The sequence below is a fragment of the Ambystoma mexicanum genome, chromosome 4q (assembly GCF_040938575.1).
Source record: "Ambystoma mexicanum isolate Mex_15411 chromosome 4q, UKY_AmexF1_1, whole genome shotgun sequence".
Classification (NCBI taxonomy): Eukaryota; Metazoa; Chordata; class Amphibia; order Caudata; family Ambystomatidae; genus Ambystoma; species Ambystoma mexicanum.
The window spans coordinates 952,445,793-952,468,339 of record NC_090928.1 but is presented as its reverse complement, the minus strand read 5'-3'; the positions used below and the strand labels follow the sequence as shown (position 1 = coordinate 952,468,339).

General features: G+C 45.3%; 1 protein-coding gene across 5 annotated transcripts in view; it reads right to left on the bottom strand.

Annotated features, from left to right (window-relative positions):
• The window catches only part of SYT14 (synaptotagmin 14), a 1,343,600-nt gene that overhangs the window by 384,551 nt on the left and 936,502 nt on the right, over window positions 1-22,547 (bottom strand). For all 5 annotated transcript variants that reach the window (XM_069608509.1, XM_069608511.1, XM_069608510.1 and 2 more), the window contains one exon: window positions 10,623-10,894. In XM_069608509.1, coding sequence (XP_069464610.1) covers window positions 10,623-10,894 — 272 coding nt within the window. The remainder of the gene's footprint in view (window positions 1-10,622; window positions 10,895-22,547) is intronic.

The following is a 22,547-nucleotide window of genomic DNA, read 5'->3' as shown; positions in this document are numbered from 1 at the left end:
GAATGTTACAAGAAGTGTTACTACTCTCTCTTAATAGTTTAAATGCTCCCCCTTTACTGGGATGAGTATGAGCGTTCCAGTAGTGATTATTACTCTCAGTATTTCCAATCCTTCCTTGGGACTGGGATGAGTATGAGTTTTCCAGTAATGATTATTATCCTCTTTCGATATTTCCAATACGGTCTTGTGAATGGGACGAGTATGAGCGTTTCAGTAATGATTATTACTCTCTGTCAGTATTTCCAATACTTTCTTGTTACTGGGACGAGTATGAGCATTTCAGTGATGATTATCTCTTTTTTCTGGACCCCTCCCGGGTCTCTTCTTTCCCCTGTTACCTGGGCTTTGTAGGGGTAATGTCAGTGGGGTCCTTTGTCGACCGGGACCGTCTTTTCTTTGTGTCAGAACAGCTTTTGGTCTTTTTGGCAACTCTTGAAACTGTTGCTTCGTCTCTCTTCCATTTGCTTCCTTCTCTGTCAACTCTTCGACTGTAGTGTTAGTGTTGTTTATAGACCCATCAATCCACCACGTCTTGTCTGTGGTCATGCCACCACTCTTCCTCCCTTCAGGGTCAGGAAGTCTCATGGGCATGTCCTCTCTCTGTTTTAGCGCTCTAGTTCTCTTCTTCTTGCCAATGCTGTGCGTTGGTGACTTGTCTCAGTACCATCTCTCAGTTGGTACTCTCTCTCCTGGTTTCAGCTTTTCAAGCGTTCTCCCTTTCCCAAAGTCTTGCTTTGTGGTTTTCGCCTCCGACTCTACTGCTTGCATCGAGCATTGCCAGCTGATACGAAACTCACGGCCTCTCTCACCTTACAGGGTCCTGTATTCCTGTTTTATGACGTTGTCATGTTGCTTCCCGGGTATTTTGTACAAGTCCTTCTTCCCTTTCTGACTCATTGTATATGGTTCACTTAATCTTCTTCGTCCTAGTTTTTCTTACTTTTTCTCTCATGGAATTAATTGTACATGTTGTTGACACTAACAAACTTTAACTTGCTCTTCGTGTCTTTCTTTATGGATTCTTATTGAAGAGGATATGGTGGATTTAGGTTTAGGGAATTCCTCAAGGGAACAGGAGCTATTGTCCCCAAAGGGGGAGTCTCTCCCAGTGAGGTCCCGCTTGCCTCCACTCCTAGGGATGGTATTGCATTGTCTACGAATGTGATACAAATAAAATATCAATATCAGTATCAGTGGGCTCACCTCCCTAACCTCACAAGGAATGTCGGGGAGAAATTACTGAATCCCTTAGTTCCCCACAATTGGTAATGCTCCACCAGCCCGAAACCATAAAAGTGGCTATGAAAGATATGAATCTATCTACTTTAGTTACAATTATCCTGCTTCCTGCAACAAAGGAATGTGCTGCACAGTGACCATGTAAGCGTGCTTGTCTGAGAGGGTTCGGCTAAACTTGATGAAGTTCAGTCCCATACAACGTCCTTCTGTCTTTTTGCATTGCAAAGAAGTGGAAATAGCAGCCTCAGCCCCACACGGATGCTCAAACTGAGCAGTTTACCCAGGGCGTGTCTGTTTCTCAGAAAATTCATGCTTGCAATGTAAAGGAGGGTCTTAATCATTATTTCTTGTTACAATTAATCATGGTTTTGGGGTAGTAAGTAGAAATATGTGCCCTGTGCCATAAATAGATGAGTCTCAGTAGTCCCAGTTAACACTATGCACAGATGTAAAAGTGCTCTTCAATAGATTGGTAGGTATTGTTCCTAATTACAAGTGTATGGGGTCAGAAATGAAAGGAGGACACAAAGTTGTCATGTTTTTTGTTAAAGACTTTTTTTTAAGTCAAACGGTTTGGGAAAATGCCTCTACCCAGGGTGTGTCTGTTTCTCAGAAAATTCATGCTTGCAATGTAAAGGAGGGTCTTAATCATTATTTCTTGTTACAAATAAGCATGGTTTTGGGGTAGTAAGTAGAAATATGTGCCCTGTGCCATAAATAGATGAGTCTCAGTAGTCCCAGTTAACACTATGCACAGATGTAAAAGTGCTCTTCAATAGATTGGTAGGTATTGTTCCTAATTACAAGTGTATGGGGTCAGAAATGAAAGGAGGACACAAAGTTGTCATGCTTTTTGTTAAAGACTTTTTTTTAAGTCAAACGGTTTGGGAAAATGCCTCTCTGACCCTGCTCTAAAGAGGAGTTTCCATACCAAAAACCAAAAACTAATGCTCTGTCTGTGTCAGGATGTCAGAAAGCAAAACCGCCCTTGTGTCCAAACATTCTATCCTGACCCTCACACTACAAACAAAATAATATAGTGAAAATGGAAATGTCTTCAATCTGGTATTGGCAAAAAGTGCTCAGAAATAAAAATAGAATGGCTCCAATCTAAATGTTCTCCAAGATGAAAAGTCCTTGGTTCCAGTGGGCGATTCCCTTCCCCTGGATTCTTCAATGCTATGACAATGTCCCTTGGTCTAAAAGATCTTTGTGTCTTTCTTGACCCACAACAATCTGGTTAGGTAAAAAGCTCTTTGGCCTTGTAAGTCCTTCTTTAACACAAGTTCCTTCTTTGTTCAACAAATACTGTCATTTCTTGACACTCATTGTAGGTTTGCAATCTGTTAAACTCCCATGCCAGGACTCTTTATGCACTTTCAATTGCCTGGTATACTCTCCTGCCAGGACTTCATAAGCAGTCGCAACTGCTTGGTGTACTCTCCTGCCAGGAATTCTCTTGTACTTCCAAATGCCAGGTATACTCCCCTGCCAAGACTTCTCTCTTGTGCTTTCAGCTGCCTGGTATACTCTTGCCAGGACTTCTCATTTATTGTAGTTCCTGTTTACATCAAAAACTGCATATACCTTCCTTGGTTCAGTATATCTATCTGTTGCAATGTTCCTTTAAGCTTTCACCACATCTGGATTCATGCACTCCTGTCACTGAGATTTGGATTTGCACTCTGCTTTTTTGACTCAAAAACAATCTTCTTATTTTTTCTGACTCCGCAGCTTTACAACATTCAACTTGTTGTTAGCGCAGTCGCCGAAACCCCCCGGGGTCTCACTTTGCTTGGGTTGACTCACCTGCTCAGTGTAGCATCTAAGGTCCGCTCAGGAGTCTCAAGCTCAATGAGCGTGCTAGTTCATTTGTGAGAGCACCTGTGTGCTGGACATTTAAAAATGGCAACCAAACTATGAGAGGCGGTTCAAGAGAAGATGTTGCATCTCCTGCAGAGGCAACTGCACATTGGAGGCACAAGACAGGGTGGTCAGACCAATCAAGTGGGAGAGGAGAGCTATGGTGGAGCGAAGACAGTGCAGTGATGATTAGGTTGAGGATGTTACCTTTCTCGTGTGTTGGGTCTTTCATGTGCTGTTTGAGGCTGAGGGTGTCAAGAAGGCTGAGGAGAGCTTCCTTGATCGATTTGGTGGCCTTGTTACCTGGGAGGTTGAAGACTGACTCCTAGGAAGATGTTGTTTGTGTGCATGAGGGACATGATGGTGACTAGGTCAGTGAAGTCTCTGATGAAGTTGGTGTTGGGTGGTCTGTAGATAAGATGGAAGGAGACTGTGTCTATCAGAGTGAGCGGGAAGTGGCAGGAGAGGACGTTAAAGGTGCCAATGATGTTGAAATCAAGTCTGATGCAGGCCCACAAGGTCTTGTGTGTGAATGCAAGGCCTCCGCCTTTCTTGCTCGGCCGGTCTCTGTGTTGGATGTTGTAGACATCGGGGACAAGGACGTCTAGGATGTGGGTGGAGGTGTTTCTCAGGTCTCAGAGATAAAGATGGTATCAATGTTGTATGTAGTGATGAGGTCGATGATGTCAGCTGCATTGGTGATAGCTGAGCAGATGTTGGTGAGCATCAACTTCCGTGGTGTGGATAGTGAGGGGATGTTGATGGGCTTGAGGCTGATGTGAGTGAGGATCCTGCATTGCGGAGTCTATGCTTTAGAGGAGGGGCGTTGGTGTTGCCTGGTGACAGTGGGGATGGCCTGTGGGGTGGACAGAGAATACACATTTTACTGCTTGCTTACCTGTTGTCTGAACAGGGATTCAGACGATGGGTCCTGCCGGTCCAAACAGGTCCAAATAAGAATTGCCCTTTTCTTCATAAGCAGAAAGGAAGTGGCAGGGCTAAGAAGATGGTTGGGGCCTAGGCCAGGTGACCTAGATCCACTTGCACCTGCTCACCAACTGCAAAGGAGAGAGGCTGGAGGGCTGCAGAAGTAGGGAAAAGGGCGGGAAAACAGGAAGGCACCAACAGTTTAAGGTGATTGACAGGTGGGCTGGGCTTAGGCCAGGTGATCAAGATCCACTTGCACCTGCTCCCCAATTGGGATACGTGATGGCTCCATTGGAGTCATCACACAAGGCAGGGATGCACCCTTTTTCTCTCAAAGGAAAAGGTTCCGGAGCTAAGGAGCATCTTGTCCGGTTTGCTCTTCTCTCACCAACTGCTGGTGGACCAATTTTGTATGTGCCTTCTGGTCTGGAATGCACAAAACGATGAATGTTGGCTGCACCTGTCCTTGGACTGACTGAAAGTGGAGAATTACTAAAAGGTGCTTTTAGAATCACGCCCCAGAATATGGCAGGGTCTGCAGAAGTATTTCACTTGCCCAACTTCTTGTCCGTCTTAATTGCCAAACATCTCATGACTACTGAATAACACGTCTGGTAACTTTTTTCACAAGCACCACAGGAGGTAGAGGGTTTTTAAGGCATTCCTGCAGTTGCACCACAACACCAAGGTACTTGCCCCAATAGAGGCTTTGCCTACATACACTGCTTCTACTGCGGTGACCGGAGCGGAGACACGGATGCCTCCACTCTTCCATCCAGAGGCCTTGCAATGCAATTCTGCATTCTACAACTGCAGGTAAGCCCCTCCCGGGCTGGACGCACCAGCGCTTGATGCCGCCTTGGCCGACTCAAACATTTGCTGCAAAATTGTTTTGTGACTCTTACAATCTCCTACACGCAATTTTGTTAACTTATCTTAGCAGATGCATGGTCTGCTGTGTGTTGCATGATGTAGTGGCCTCTTCTTTGCTACATGAGGCTAGGCCCTTCCAAGATGGCCTCTTCCTTTGTCCGAGCACCGGTGTGCCTTTCTCTCTTTCTGCTGGGGCCTGGGATTGGTCCTGGCCCACTTCATGTGGGCCAATAAGGAGGCCGGCAGGCTTGGCTGGCCCTCCTCACAAGGCCCACTCTTGGCCTTATCTACCTGTCCACCACGGGACGCCACTAGCCTCTCCTCCCCGGCAACCGTGAGTATGTCTTCCCTCCACCCCCTGACCCCCGCCAGTGCGTCTTTTTACTGCCCCAGACCCACGCCAGTGCGTCTCTGTGCCCCCGTCCCCCGCCAGTGTCCTCATGTCACCCCTACACCCGCCAGTGTCCTTTTGTCAACCCTACCCCTGCCAGTGTGACTTTGTGCCCCCCTGACCCCAGGCAGTGTCCTCATGTCACCCCTACCCCCGCCAGTGTTTCTTGTGCCCCCTGATCCCCGTCGGTGTCCTCATTTCACCCCTACCCCCGCCAGTGTGTCTTGTGCCCCCCCGACCCCCGCCAGTGCATCTCCGTGCCCCCCAACCCCCACCAGTGTCCTCATGCCACCCCTACCCCCGCCAGTGTCTTGTGCCCCCGACCCCGGCCAGTGTCCTCATGTCACCCCTACTCCCGCCAGTGTGTCTTGTGCCCCCGACCCCCGCCAGTGCATCTTGTGCCCCCTCCAACCCCTGCCAGTGCGTCTTTGTGCCCCCCTGACCCTTGCCAGAGTAGTCTTGTCACCCTTACCCCGCCAGTTGTCTTGTGCCCCCTGACCCCTGCCAGTGCGTCTTTGTGCCCCCCTGACCCCTGCCAGTGTCCTCAGGTCACCCCTATCCCCGCCAGTGTGTCTTGTACCCCACTGACCGCAGCCAGTGCGTCTTTGTGTCCCCCTGACCCATGCCAGTGTCCTCTTGTCACCCCTACCCCTGCCAGTGCGTCTTTGTGCCCCCACCAGTGCCTTCATGTCACCCCTATCCCCGCCAGTGTGTCTTTGTGCCACAACGACCGCCGCCAGTGCGTCTTTGTGCCCCCTTGACCCCTTCTAATGTTCTCTTGTCACCCCTACCCCCGCCAGTGTGTCTTTGTGCCCCCTGGCCCCCGCCAGTTTCCTCATGTCACCCCTACCCCCGCCAGTGTGTCTTTGTGCCCCCCTGACTCGCTCCAGTGTGCCATGTCACCCTGACCCCCACCAGTGTGTCCTCATGTCCCCCTGACTCCCTTCAGTCTCCCAAGTCCCCCCGACCCCCACCAGTGTGTCATGTCCCCCCTGACTTCCGCTAGTGTGTCTTTGCTCCCCCTGACTCAATTTCTTGCCTTACTCCTGTCCCTCCTATTCTCCTCCATCTCCGTCACCCCTTTATCCCCTCCTTCCCCTTTCTCCCTCCTCTGTCAAATTCTGGCACTACCCCAATTAGGCTCCGTAGCTGCTTGTCTTTGCAGCCGTCTTGCCCCTCTGCCCCCACCACCACTCCTTTACCTCTTTTTCAGCACTTACTATTATCATCTGTTCCCTGCAACCACTGATAATAGATTGTCCCCCACTTTTTCCCTTCTTGTCTTATCCTCCCACTCCCTCCCCCTTGAACAGTCCTATTTTGGGTAGTCACTTGTTTGTTTCTCTCCGTACCCCTTCCATTCCTTTAGCCCACACTTCCCCCCAACCCCCCTCCTCTTGTCACTCTTGCACTGCAACAATTGTCGTCAGGCATAGTAATGTTAATGCTAGATTTGTTCTCCCTTTTCCCCTCTTACTGCTCCCTTATTGTTCCATGCACTTGTACTATCTGTTATAAATGATAGTTATTTTTCACATTCTGATCTGTTTCAAGGACTTGTTAAGAATGTATGTGTATTTCTCCCATGTTCCCTCCCTCCTTGAAGCGCTTTGAAATACTTTGTGCATAGGCGCAATACAAATAAACAATCATAACAATCATAACATAATTAAGGTAAACGCCAACAGGACAATTCTGCACCGCCATGAACTCATTTGGCTTATCCTTCTAGCATTCTGATGTAAAAAGGCTGTTACCCCCATTAATGTGCGTTTATTACATCCCCAAAAGATAGTGTCACTGTTCTTATTCGGGAAATCTAGTGAGGAGTTTTGGCAGATTATTTTCAAACCAATGGCGTCCATCTTTTGTCCAATAGTGCAGCAGTGAGGCAATAGCGTTCTTACCTTAATCGTGGGCTAGAGGCACTTTATAAGAGAGGGTGCAGGTACATGCAAAGTCAGACTCTGGGTCTCATCGGAAGTCACGTTGTATTCGGTTTCCAACGTATTGGTGACTGGGACTAAGAAAGGTATATTTGCTATCTCAGTTGCCACATGAAGCCTATCCCACTTTATAGGGATGCCCATCACTTTTAGGGTGCAACATAGGAGGCATGATCTCTGCTTCGATTCACCATAGAGTTCCAACAAATATGTCTGTCCATGAATTCCATTTATATACCCCCTGCTAATGGTCTGCTTGATAGTGGTCTTGTGCCCCTTGGCCTTCGATGCTATCAACTTTGTGACGCCTGCCTTTCCACAATTTCACACTGAGCAGTTTACCTAGGCCTAGACTGTTTCTCAGAACATCCATCGAATTCAGGGTATCAACTATCTCAGAATCAATAAGACTCTTACTGCTGCGTGCTTAGCACACACTCAAGTGCAGATGCCTAACTGTTATCTTTGTGCTCGCCCTCTTAGTTAAGGGAATGTGTACTATTAGGTAAATGTATGTTTAACTTACTAAGCTTATCTAGGCATTTGTGCCTTTGCATTTGAACCATCCTTCCTGCACAAATCCTTCAATGTTTGAAACTGTACCACAAAGTGCCTTCTCTTCGGAACAACTGACATACCTATGTTCACCTTTTATACTATTAGTCTACTAGTCTAGATTAGCTAAAGACATATTGTTCAGACTGTACTTTCATGTAATTGTCTCTCACATCCTACTCCTAAAAGGAAAATATGTCCCCCTGGCTATGCAGACTTGCCAAAACTCTGCAGGGAAGTGGGGCAAGATTTCACATTTATTTTTAAAACACCTAGCGATCCATAGTACAGACTGGATTCTTTCTATACCTTGTGTGGCTCTGGAGGGTTTAAAACAATTAAAATGCAACAGTGCCCTGCAAAAGAGTGCCTGTCACAAGGAAGTAAGCCATGTTCACTTTGGGCAGGCCCATTTAGGGAAGTGGAGGATTTATTGTTCTCAAAACTCTCAAGTATTTATTTTTTGTATAGCACCAAAAAGCTCATGTCCCACTAATCTTTGTGGTCCCCTGCATGAAAGTGGGACATGGTTTGTTTTAACCTTCTCCAACAGACACTATATTTGGTGTGACGAATCCTGAGATGTCGTCACTTTTCCCCAAGGGGGAGCCCCGTCCTATGAGGACGGGGAGGTGAGGCTGCTACCCGACAGTCCCCCTGGGGGTGGTACCCAGATGGAGGATCTCATGGGGAGAGACTTCCCCTCTAGGAACAAGGACAACGTTCAAGGTAGAACGTGGTACAACATCCCTCACCCTCCACCCACTTCCTTTACCTCATCTCCGTCCATGAGGCCCACCTTCTCATCCCTCACTTCCTTACCACAGACATCCATGTGTCTCTGCAATACCCAGTACTTAACTTCCAGCAGGACGAGGAAGAGTAGGGACTACCCAAGAGAAACATCCTTGCCTCACATTGGGACGAAGAAGAGCAAAGAACAAATCCAATGGCCAAGTAGTGGGACGAGGAGGAGGTGCAGAGCCCTCCCAATTATTCCTAGAACTTCTAGTGAGCCTTCTAGTGATTCTTCAACTCGCATTGGAGAAGCATGCATAGAAATAGAGGAAGGACTATGGAAGAGAGAGAGAGAAGCCCTCCCTGGAGGAATCATGAGATTCTAAGCCGGCGAGCGAGAATACAGAAGAAGTGGAGCCAAGACGCTTATCTGCAGGCAGAGGCGGTTCCTGCAGGTCTGCTGTGGACAGATCAACGAGATGGGAGGAAGAACGGGATCCCAGCTGACCGGGGGAGCTGGTACGCGCAGTCAGCTGGAGAAGCACAGCCCAAGAAGGAGAAGACGCTGCGGAGCCACCAGAGCCGTTGGAGAAGCAGCCCGAGAAGGAACGCTGAGAAGCCCACAACTGACCGGAAAACACCGGCAAGTGCCCTGCAGTTATCTGGGTTGGTGGGACGGTTGGTGGGTCACCAGAAGGGCTGAAGAGTGATGAAAGGCGGGTCTGGGACCTGCACCCAATAATGAATAGCCTCCTGGGCCATCTTCTTCGTGGCAGTACCTGGCAGGGCAGTGAACCAGATCTGCCAGAGCAGGAAAGCAAAGAAAGGCATTTTGTAAACTGTAAAATGAAGAATAAGAAAGGCCATGGCAAGGGAGTCATTCCCTCTGTGGGTATTAACTGTGAAAGCAAAAGAAAACAAAGTGTGAGAACAAAGCCAAGGAAGGCCAGTGGAAGGGAGTCATTCCCCTGGCATTGTGAAATTGTGCAACCAAGTGAAAAGAGAGTCCAAGGGAAGGGAATCATTCCCCCTGGCTTTCCGACAATATACATGGAGATGGGAGGCATTCTCCAGGAACCCAATAGTGGAGAAGCAACTATGGTCAATAAGGAATGTTGACGTTTGAAGCTGAACTTTACCTTTTGAGTTTGAATTGAGAATTTACTACCTTTTGTCATTACAACCCAGAACTTTGTTTTGTGCCTTGGAAAGCGATTGAGGCCTGGGGAAGGGAGTCATTTCATTCACGTAAAGATGCCACCTAATAACTGGAACTGTGATTCGCTGTCCAGAAGAATGGAGCCATTCTTCTGGACCAAGAAGATCCACTACCTCTTTAGTTTAGTGATAAGTGTGAGGGACAGACGTAGGGTTTTGAAGAGGACCGTGGACTATTGATTTACACAAACATCTTGACGGAACCCTTAGTATTTTAGTTGAGGCCGGGAAACCCCTCTTAGAGTTAGGGAAAGTTAGGTTTTCTCTTGAGTTTCAACATTAATAAAAGTTTATGCCAACAACCATCAAAATACCATGTTTAGTGCATTTCATAAGGAACGGGCAGACTCTTGTCAATCTCCAGAATCCCAATAGAGGCTTGTGGTGAGACTGGGGAGCCCCAAGGGGCAAATATGCATGGGTTGCCTACATTCCTAGTGTAGAGCCCCACACATATTCATGAATCACTTTTTGGGAAAGTCAACCAGGTGCTAATTGAATTGAGGCATAGGAGAAGATTGAATGGGAAAGTAGCAAAGGTGGCTGTTTGCATTTCAGAAGGATAGGGGTAGATTTATGGGCACAACAGTACTCATCTGCCGGGATGGCAAGGATTAAAGACAATAGAAGTTGCTTGACAGATTCTGAATGAAAAATAGGCCTAATGAGGCCTCACAAATGAGGAACGATTTCATACAAGTGTCTTCAGATCTTTTAAGAGGAGGATGCTGCAAGACATAGCACAAGAGGTTAAGTATAACACATTCTGACAGTCCCCGCTGAGAAAGAGTGATTAACGTGCAAAATAATAAGTAAATAGCAAGACATAAAAGTGGTCTTTGTTGTTACATCAATAGGTTTACATCACTTACTTCTGGGCTGAGGACAGCCGTGCTGTCACTCGGTACATCCTCCTCATAGCCTTTGTTGTGAAATAGTTCAGTATCTTGCCCCATGCTTCCTTCGCTTGGACACTTGTTATAAGAGTATCTTGGGCTGTTGCTACAGTAGGAGAAGTCACATTTGCTATCTTCAATTTCAGAGGGAGTGCCTGAGAGGTGCGGAGAACCTCCATCATTCTGATATGGAGGAGGCTGCAGTTCATCCAGTGGAGGAGTTCGTCTCATTCTCTGTATGCAGTTTGCTGTGGATAGATGAGCATTGTGATCATTGTTTATTTGCCAGACCTAAGACAGTTGACACATTTCATTTCAAGTAAAAACAACAAAATCAAACTTTCTTTGCCATTTAACATAGGCATTCACGGTGTCTCTGCTTTGCTCAATGTGTGAAATCACATTGCTCAAGGTTATTCTTTCTTCCTAAAGCTGCTGTGACTTCAACATTAAAGCCGTGTGCCAAATGCACAAGTTCCATTTTAATTGATCTTCTTACAATGAAAAACAAGGGCATGAAATTACTATTTAGAACATGTATATTGCATGCTTTATTATATTGGTAATTTAGAACATGCCAAACGTGGAAATACAATTCACATTAGGGTCATGGGAGTGTTAAAACGTAGGGGCAAAATAATCGGGGAAGGGAGGAGGGGAGGATCATAAATGTGAGGGGGGGAGGGAAGAGAAAAGGAGTCATTCTCAGGCAACAAGAGATGACATTCTTGAATCTCAAGTGCTGGAGTCCTATAAATAGTTCAAAGGGTGACAAAGCCTCTTTTCCTTTGCAGATGGGGAGCAGGTGTAAGTGGATCTAGGTCACCTGGCCTAAGCTCCACCCACATTCTTAGCCCTACCTCTTCCTTTGTGCTCTTAACTCTTAGATCAAGGGCATCTCTTGCCCGGGGGTCCGAAGAGAAGGGCATACGGAAAAAGGGCAATTCTTGTTTGGACCTGTTCGGACCAGGAGGAACCAGGACCCAAAACCCTGCCCAGACAGCAGGTAAATTGTCTCTTTTGCATCGTGTTGCAAGGTGAGTGCAAAAACTAAAATTCCTCCTGGGCCTTTTCCTTGATTTTGGGTGTAATTTATCCTCTCTCAGCCCCATTGTGTGTCCCTCTCCCTCGCTTCCCCACCTGCTTCCGCTTCAGGATTCCGAGCCCTCCCGTCTCACAGCCCGCCCAACCTCCCCTGATTGGTGTGTTGAAGGTTATAACTGACCTTCCCAGGGCAGCCCTCTGCCCGGCAGCCCCTACGGCTAAGGGCCCCAGGCAAAAGGCGGCTCCTACAGAGGCGGCTCCATCTCGTATCTGCAGGCATCAGCAGGGGAAGCCAGTGGCCAGCCATCAACCAGCAGTGTCTAGTAAGGTAGGAGTGGCCCGGGTGAGGAATAGAGCCTTCACTCTACCCTGGAAACCCTGCTCCTTAGCAGACTCTCAGACTTAGATGTGTTTTTTTCCGGAAATTAAATTGCTATGTGAAAGTATTTAAATTGAATTGTGAATGTATTTAAATTGAATTGTGAAAGTATTTAGACTGCATTGTGAAACCTAGGCCTTTTTCCCACTATACAGTACTCTCAGACTTAGGTGTGTTTTTTCCGGTATTTAAACTACATTGTGAAAGTAGTGCCTTTCTGGGGTTTTGCCTTCTTAGCAAAGAATTAATCTAGCAAACTTTTCTACCATTGTCTGAGCTCCTGTCGTCTTGACCAATTGTCTACTATTGTCTCGTCTCTCTTTGTCTCGTCTGCTTGCGCCCTTCCGGTATGTTCTGCCCATCCCCTTCCTCTTCTCTCCTCTCCCTACCTTCTCTATGGAGCTCGCTGTCTCCCCTATCTTTTCTAACTGCTTCACATTCGACTATCCTGCTCTCCTCCCTAAATCTGGTAGGAAGAAGTTTAAAAAAGACATCCTGGTCTCCAACCCAGGCCTCCCTATTGCTGACACCTATACCAGGGCTTCCTCCAGGCAAACCTTCACCGACATCCTCTTTGTCGTTCCCTCGCCAGACCTATGGACTCTCCATATGGTCTCTGTGCTTTCTCCTTTCTCTTCTTCTCCCATTAATGGTGGCACCCAGTGGGTGGCTCTCCTGGCCTCTTTAACTCCTCTAAGGTCATCAGTAATGTTTACCTGAATGGTATCGTCTTGGTCCAAGGCCCTCAGGCCAACCTTCTCCTCTTTGACAGACGCTTCCTGAGCCTCATCAATTTCTTTTCTTCTCCTGCTGTCCCCTTTCTTCCCTCCAGAGATTCCTTGCCTCCCCTGCTCTCTCCTCCTGGGCTACCTTGCCCTCTCCTCCTTCCTCTTCTGCCGCCCCCTCTGACTTCTTCTACACCTCCACAGGGCGTACCTCTGATTTGAACCCCTCTCTGGAAGTCTTTCAAGGATGGCAACCTTCTCCATATTGCCACTATAAACTCTCGCTCAGCTGTCAAACACCCCTCTGACATCTGTGGCCTCCGCGAAGAACTTGACCTTGATGTCCTCAGTCTCACTGAGACATGGTTCACGGCCAGCTCTGTCATGAGTTTTGACACTCTCCTCCCAGGTGGCTATAAGATCCTCTCCGCGCCAATGTCCAATCGTTCCGTAGGGGGTATAGCCCTGACCTTCACTTAGTAGATTCCTGCCTCTGTCATTCCTACGCAGGCCTACTACTCTTTCAAATGCCTCGTCTGCAGGCTCTCTCTTTCTCCTATCCATTCCATTACTGTGGCTACCACCTATCAGCCACCTTGTCAGATCTCCTCCTTCCTCTCCGAGTGGGCGCACCTCTCCTCTTCCCTCCTGGTCTCGACCACTCAACTCCTCCTTCTTGGAGACTTTTAAACATCCACTTGGATGCTTCATATCCTTCCTCTGGACTCTATTGCGACATCTGCAACTCTCTCTCACTTTCTATCCTCCCCTTTGGCCCAACTCACTCTACTGGGCACACTCTGGATGTTCTGATCTCTACAGACCTTCCCCTTTCTATCCCTCTCACCACTCCTCTCTCCTGGAGTGATCACTTGCTCCTTTCCGCCCAGCTCACTATCTCGACTCCTCAGGCCGAGCCAACTCCAGCACTGCCACCTATCTTCTCGGTTATGTGAACCATGAATCGTGTGTCAGTTAAGGCTTTCGCCGCCACTTCCTCACGCCCCTCTCCCCCTTCGGATGACTCACATCCTGACACAGCCCCTTCTATGCTCCACTCTGCTATATCTGATACTCTTGATGTTCTTGCCCCTGTCATGAGGATCCGCTTGAAGTCCAAAGCCAAGTGCAATTCCTGGTACGACTCAGACCTCGTCACCCTTAAAAGCAAGTGCAGGGTGGCTTAGAGGAAATGTGGTGCTTCCTGTACATCCTCTGACAAACTGGCCTGCCGCCTGCTCCAAAGGCAATACTGGGTCTCTGTCCGCACCAAGAAGAGAGCCCTCATCCAAGCCTGCGTCTCTGCAGTATCCAACAACTGGGCTGAACTCTTTAAAATCTGCAAGGAGCTAGCCAATCCTGCTGCAGTCTCTACCTCGCCCTCTGCCCGGCCCTGGGTTCTCATTTCAGCTCTAAAACTCAGGATATCCTGTCCCCTCTCTCTTCCTCTCTCCTCCTACCTCTGGTCCCCTCTCTTCCTCTGGCCCTTCTGTGGCACCTCTCCTCCCTAGTTCTCTGCCTTTCCCCTGTTCTCCCCAGATGAGGTTTCTAGACAAGTCCGATCTATGAAAGTCTCGTCGAAACAGGTTCTACCCTGCTCCTCTAAAACCATCAAGGACCACATTGACACCTGACTGCTTCTTTGGCTGACTTCTGCAACCACTCCTTCGCCACTGGAGTATTCCCTTCCCCCCTGAAACACTCCCTTGTGCACCCTCTACTTAAGAAATCCTCAGCCGACCCCTCCTGCCCTGCTAACTACTGCCCAATCTGCATCACTCCTTTCCTGCCTAAACTCCTGGAAAAGCTAGACATCTCCCAGCTTAATATTCACACTGAATTGGTTGGGTTGTCTCCATGACCATCAGTCTGGCTCCAGAGCTGCCAGAGGCACGAAAACAGCTCTCCTGAACATCCGTGAAGATCTGCTCTCCAACCTTGACTCCAACACCCCCTGTGTCATCATCTTACTTGATCTCTCTTCTGCCTTTGACATGGTCACTCTTGCCATCCTGCTCAATCGTCTCCGTGATAACCTGGGTATCACCGTTCAGGCCCCGGCTTGACTGACCTCTTTCCTCTACGATTGACCTTCCCAGGTCCAACTTGGGTACTTCCGCTCCTCTATCTCTATCTCTACTTGTCGTGTTCCCCAGGCTTCTAACCTCTCTCCCTAGCTGTTCACCCCATACCTGGCTCTTCTTGACCAACATATCAAGGTGTTTCAATTGAAGCGGTTGTATATAGATTTCACCAGATTAATAGATCAGGCATCTTGGTGCGGGACCGACACCTGTTTGAGGTTCTTTCTAAACATCTAAACAGAAGTGGGTCGTCTATGTCTTTGAGATCGCATGGTACTTTTCTGCAAAGAAGACAGTCTTGCGAAGTTGGGAGTTTGGCAGTCATTTTCGTTTTTTCTATCTTGGAATTCTTTAAGACGAATTCCGGAGGGACACACAGTGAGTGAAGCAGTGCGGTATGTACATAGGCTTTATGAGTCAGGCATAGAACCTTGAGATTCATTCTGCCCTGGAATGGGGGCCAATGTGTCTTTAATGCTGAAGTGACATGATTGCAGGTTTGTGGCCAAGCATCAGCATTGCCACTTTTTTTTTTGCACTGGTTACATATAGCCAAACATGTTTCTAAGCAGCCCCATAAAAAGGCTGTTAAAGAAGCCAAAGTTATGTGCCAATTATATTCTGTATTCACAAAGGGCTCCTAACCAGAAAATGAAGTCCTGCATATGTTGACATTTAGTGCATGTATCCACTTTCAATTTGTGGGTCGTTATAACGTTCTATAGACAATCATAGCGTTGTAGTCGTTTTCTGCACCATATCCTTAATTCATGAGCAGTACATCCAGTCACAAATGTGGTTTGGAAAATATTTTGATTGTTACAACTTTTCTTGCACATTAACACGGGTCTTTCATCTTTTGATCATGCTCTTCCCTTTTTCAAGACATACATGTTTGTAGTTAGCTATGTTCAGAAAACGAGAAAAGATGTATATATTACTTTGGCTATTGACATGCACAACAAATCTGTATGTAATTGTTAAATGCTAATTATTGATATACATTTAGTCAAGCAAGAGCGATTCATTCTCTAAAAGGAGTGTTTTTGCCATATTCTTTAAATATCAAAAATAACAAGTCACTTTGTTGACATAAGTAACGAAGGCAACTTTAGAGAGCATTGGTATTTTAACTTTCATTTTGTCTGTTTATGCATACCAAAATCCCCCATAATAATAATAATACTGTTTTCTATAATGCTGCTTTCGGAATTCCATCCTCTTCTAAACCCTGTAATAATAGGTGTTATTTTTCATGCATTTAATGGCATCAACGCAGGATGAAAGGCTCAGTCGAGCCTTTTGGGAATGACATCTGACTTCAGGTTGCCAAAAATCTCAGAAGCAGGCTCTTAAATCCCTTATATATCCGCTTTGTGCAAACGGCTCAATTGATGTATATATCATGTTTTATAAAATATACTTGAATAATCACTGAGAGCTCATGGCGCCATGATACTAAGTACCCGATGCTGACCAGCTTTTGAGCAACTACAATCTTATTAGATGCTGTTAGGCGGTACCACATCATTATAACGACAATTGGAGAGTTTTCCTGACATGAAGTCGGCAGAATATACGTTTCAAGACAGTCTGTGGATGGACCCGTGTGCAAATCCATACACTGCAAGCGATTCAGAGCTGCACCATTTTACTGTATTTGTATAGTTAAACAAGCCTCCCTCTCCCCCCTCGCCCCAGTCCCTAGTGCGTGCCAGTAATTCTCGGCAAAAAAGCTCTCCTGGAAGATTGCCAACATAAAGCCAGTCTTCTTTCATCCCAAACATTTTCACAACATTATTCAGATGATGTACAGTCGTGTGTTTTCAGGCCTTCTAGCCAACTTCACTGAAAAAGCCATCATATTTGTAACTATATAAAGTCTGCATTTATGAAAACAATAATATATATATATATTCAGTAAAAAAACTTTGTTAAAGGGACGTTATGGTTAAGTTGCGCTTCTAAAAACCTATGAAATTCAGTGAAAAAACTTTGTTAAAGGGACGTTATGGTTCAAAGTAAAACCGAAAAACCCCTGAAATTCGGCAGTTATGGTACCATAAGCAACCATAACTCGCCCCACCGTGCACTGCTAACACTAACACCCAGGACATCAAAGATGACATCACAAATGTCATTGATGACATCACTGATGACATCACATGTGCATTTACTTTTCATAAAATCTGTACAAGGGATTCTTATAATGCTGACCAAAAACTGTCAAGGATCATTGGGATAAATATCATGAGCTAATTAGTGCATTAAGCAATGCATTGATATAAATAGCATTCTATTATGAAGTTCTATCCAGTATACTAAGCTACTCATGCAGAAACATAGGCAGTGTGTGCAGCATACATGATGAAGGGCCCATATTCATAATCTTGCCATGTTGAATACTGAAATGATAACTGCTTTCTTATTAGAGTTTTGCATACTGTGAAACATGTAATAAGTAGATAATAAAACCCACTTAATACATCATTATTACAGACAAAACACAAAGAGACAACAACACATACACATATGAGTATATACAGGGACAGTGAAGTAAACAAAAAAGCAGAAGTAGTAACAGAAAGAGTTCATAACCTAACTGATTGTCTTTATGCAGAGAAACTATTGCTCTGTTTCAAAGATGCTACTTACCATATGTATGTGTATCACATGATGTGACTGCACCCAAAGGAAAGGAGAGTGAGTATAATGTATACATATATGAGCATATACAGGGAAGGTAGAGTAATAAAAATAAAACTATGAGAAAGTGCTGATAACCCTAATGATTATCTTCATGCACAGAAAGGATTGCTCTCTTTCAAGCCTGTGTCTTCCGCTATGTATATGTTTCATATGATGTGACTTGACCCTAAGTCTACAAATATAGTACCTTTTCAATTTTTACTTCCTGACTGTTACTGAAGAAAACTATGTGGCTTCGATATGTCAGTAAAGGATAAAAAGGGAGAGCCAGCCATGTGATGTCATCAGTGATGTCATCAATGGCATTTGTGATGTCATCTTTGATGTCCTGGGTGTTAGTGTTAGCAGTGCACGGTGGCGCGAGTTATAGTTGCTTATGTTACCATAACTGCCGAATTTCAGGGGGTTTTCGGTTTTACTTTGAACCATAACGTCCCTTTAACAAAGTTTTTTCACTGAATTTCATAGGTTGTTAGTAGCGCAACTTAACCATAACGTCCCTTTAACAAAGTTTTTTTACTGAATTTCATAGGTTTTTAGTAGCGCAACTTAACCATAACGTCCCTTTAACAAAGTTTTTTCACTGAATTTCATAGGTTTTTAGTAGCACAACTTAACCATAATATCCCTGATTTCATATACATGTAACATAGAACATACTAACCCCCTCGTAGTGATTTTCATGTCCGCGGACTACCGCCATGTCCGCGGACATATCGAAAATCTGAGCGTGGTGAATGTAAATTTAAATAGTGAGCCCCATTTCCCCATTGAAGTTGGCTCTGAAAAGAGCCGTTTTTTATTTTTTTTTTTTACAGATGCTTGACAGACACCTGTTATTTTGTATTTTTTTTCTTGTTTTTTTTCTTACTTTACTCCTAAAATCTTCACATAACCTTCTCCAAAGCAACCCTTACATTCCAAAATAGAAAGGCATTTCCCGTAAAAGATAAAGAAATGCCATCTTCTTTAAAATTAACAGCATTACTGGCATCAATATTCTCATTGTTACAGAAGAACATACCAGCTCTAAGCATGAAGGCACACATGCCTAGGTTGATGACACACCTAGCAATGTTTTGCTGAGGACAAAAAACTGAACTATTGTCCCATATTGCCCTAGGTAGTAATCCAGAAAAAATGACTTTCGCATTTGGAAGGATCTTCATTACGGCTTGAACCGAGCGTTCCAAATCAGCCAACAAAGTAGGGGCACTGACGTTGCCCAAATGGAAAGCACCATAGTGCAAAACTACCACATGCGGACTGTTCATCGTGGCCATATCCTCACAAACTTGTACAATTCCCTGTACATTGCAATCAGGCACAGTGCTCCACAGCACCTCCACTCCTTTCACATCAAAGTTCTTTGCAACATGCCTGCATTGAGCGTACTGTTGTAAACCATGTACAAACATATCTCCGAGCACCAACACCCTGACTTTCTCCACTTCTGCCATCTTCACTACACACAGTCTCTTTCAACACAAATCCACAACCTCGACATCGGATTGGCTGATCCGTGCAGTCTTCTTTCCATGTTGGATTTCCTGGAAAAACCCAGATGTAGCATGCCCTGTCCACGAACAGCTGCGGTGTCCGCGGACGGCGTCCACTTTACTCTCTGTGCCATTCCCTCATTGCATACAGCTAAGCAATCACACAATACGAATAACGTCCTCAGAACACCCCCATTTTGTGAATTTTCATTTCATTATTCAACATATTAACATTACAAATATTATACTTTCATCTTGTACTCTGCACACAATGCTATGTTTCTCCATTAGTAGCTCAGTATACTAGATAGAATCCCATAATACAATGCTATTTATATCAATGCATCGTTCAAAGCACTAATAATGGTATGATATTTATTGCAATATCCTTGACACTTTTTTCACAACATTTTAATAAAAATTCCTAGTACACAAATTCAATGAAAAGTACATACACATGTGATGTCATCAGTGATTTCATCAATGACATTTGCGATGTCATCTTTGATGTCCTGGCTGTTAGTCTTAGCAGTGCACGGTGGTGGCGCGAGTTATTCTTCATAGCTTACCATAAATTGCGATTTTAAGGGGTCTTTCGGCTGTACTTAGTACCATAACGTCCCTTAAACAAACTTTTTTTAATATCACACAAACAATATACAAACATGGCGTGCAAAAACCAACTTCTCACAGATGGCTTTACACAGAATGTTGCAAAGTAAGAATTTATGCTCGTTCACAGTGAAGGTCAGCTGCTTCCATTTTTTTCTCGGGCCCCGGAGAGGCTCACGAAGCGGACTATAAGGTTGTATTGTGTTTTGACCTTGACAGACAGAGATTGTGATGAAAGACTTCTCTTGAAGGAGTGTTGCTAAAACGTAAGAGAAGATAAGGATGAAATTTCTGAAACAAAACCACTTTTATATATTATATCACTATGCGAAAGATCGTTCGCACACGCGGAGTCGTATTTTGGGACTGCACTACTCGTAGACAGTGGAAATTGCAATTGTACTGCAAGTAACCCTTTAGATTATTTTATACCAAATATAATTACAATAGCATAGCATTAAAGACCGCTCAAGTTGAACTTGTTCGTTGAAAGTGGCATAATGTTTTCTACCGCGCACTATCACCGCCGAATTGATCCCCTGTCGTTTAGAGGGCTCTGAAAAAGGCAGACGACACAGGGTGGGTTAATAGAAATAATGTAACCGGTCTATAGGCGGTCAAGCGCTCTACTCGCTGTGCCACTTCACTGTAGCCTGTCAAGTGGCACAGCGATTACAACGCTCGCTTTGACATCCGTGCACAGCTTGCTAACGCAAGTTCGAATCCCGGCAAGGCCAAACTCAGCCTTTCATCCTTCCGTGGTTGATACATGAGCACCACACACCGTGGTTAATAATAAGCACCGCTTAGATACCTCACGGTTCTTAGCGCTATATGAATGGGAAAATATTATTATTTTATTATTAACATACTCAGTTGCACTATCTTCGATAGCAAATAGTTTCACGCCCTAATAAATAAAATGATGATTTTTAATGAAGATCGGCTGGTGAGACTTATTTATGTTTTTTAAAACAGGTATGTGGCACCATTTTGCCTATGTCACGATTTACAGACTCCAGCGGATGGGGTCTTCAACTGCCAGGTGCAGGTCCAAATATGCAACTTCATGACCCTCACCATTTTATGGGACAATCGCCAAGGACCAATATGCCCTTACGCAGTACTAGCGGGTACAAACAACATACCAACCAATAGGGTGGTCTAATGGCTCGTTGTTGGAGCAACCTTCCGATTATCAGAGCGACCATTTACTGCTTTTATCATAAACCAACAGCCTATCTACCGCAAAGGAACAACGCGTGGCTCAAAATAAACTTTTGCTGATCGACAGCAGAGACAATAGCAAATCTCTGAATATTCACTAAACATTTCATGTGAAATAAATGTACTTTACCAAATGTACAATCCTGCTGTTTACTTTTAAACCACAGTTTCATATTCCGAATTGTGGCGCACTGAGTTGTAAGCTGATCTAACACCCTCTGTACCGCAAAGGAACATCGCGTGCCTCAACATGAACTTTTGCGGATCGACAACAAAGACAAATGCAAATTGCTGAATATTCTCTAAACATTTGATGTCAAATAAATGTACTTTACAAAATTTACAATCTTGCTGTTTGCTTTTAAATCACTGTTTCATATTCCGAATTGTGGCGCGCTGTGTTGTGACATAATATGTGTTGTCTTCCGGGTTCTGTGTAAAGTCACTTAGCACTGGAGAGGACTGGGCGCGTTTGATGACGCACCCTGTAACGTCACGGAGAGAGGCGGGGAATATGAATGCTTTGATAATATCAGGCTTAGGGGCGGGAGATATGATTTAGTGTCGCAAAAGCAAGTCAGCCAGGTCAATAGCGTCAGTCATAGGATTATCACATAATGTCGGCGCACACCAGCCGGATTTATCGTTTCTTTAGTGGACAAAAAGTCGGTTGACGCCCATAGGAAATTTTACTATTAGCAGACAAAAGGAGTGGTCTTAAAACACTTTCACCCTGACAACGAACAATACAAACAACGTTCTCAGAACACCCCCATTTTGTGTAATTGCAACCATTTCGGGACACCGCAAGTGTTCTTAGAACACATTCAACTAGACAGATTACAATACGGACAGCGTCCTGAGGACAACCCCAGTTTGTGTATTTACGAACAATTAACTACACCGCGAGTGTTCATAGCTCATTTTTACCTTCCTTGCGAACAAAAATGACACATACTTCGTCCTCTAAACACCCCACCATTTAGTTTATTTACAAAATGTCAGAACAGCCGTGTTCTCCACAGACAAATCGAATGCAACAAAAACGTCTAGCACATAAAAAAACAAAACATTGAACCTATCTCATACTCCCCCACCCTCCCCAAACACTCTTACACACCAACACACGGCACTAAATACAATTTTTTATCCACGTTTCACCGCGCTGTACGTGGTCGACGGCGAATACAAGATGGCGGGTGCCACAGAAAATCTGACGTGCTCCACGCCCCTCGCCGTCCAATCAGCGAACACGTTGCATGTCCGCGGACATGACGCAAGGCCATGGGCCAATCGGGGTGCTGTCCGCGGAGCAAACAGGGAAGTCCGTCCGCGAAGCGAACACAGATATCACTAATTTTTTTGCCTTACGTTTTGGTCATTTTATAAAAAAACTACTATACGGATTTACACCAAATTTGCAAAAGCACGCTTTCGGGACCAAGCCCCCGCTCCTGCCGCAAATTTGGTGTAAATCCGTCCAGCGGTTTGGCCTGTGGCCTTGCGCAAAGTTTTTCCCCATTATGTCTATAGGAAAAAAAAAGTTTTGGGACCCCCCCCTATAACTTTTCCCCCCCTGGACGAATCCTCACCAAACTTTGCAAAACAATTCAGAGTGGGCC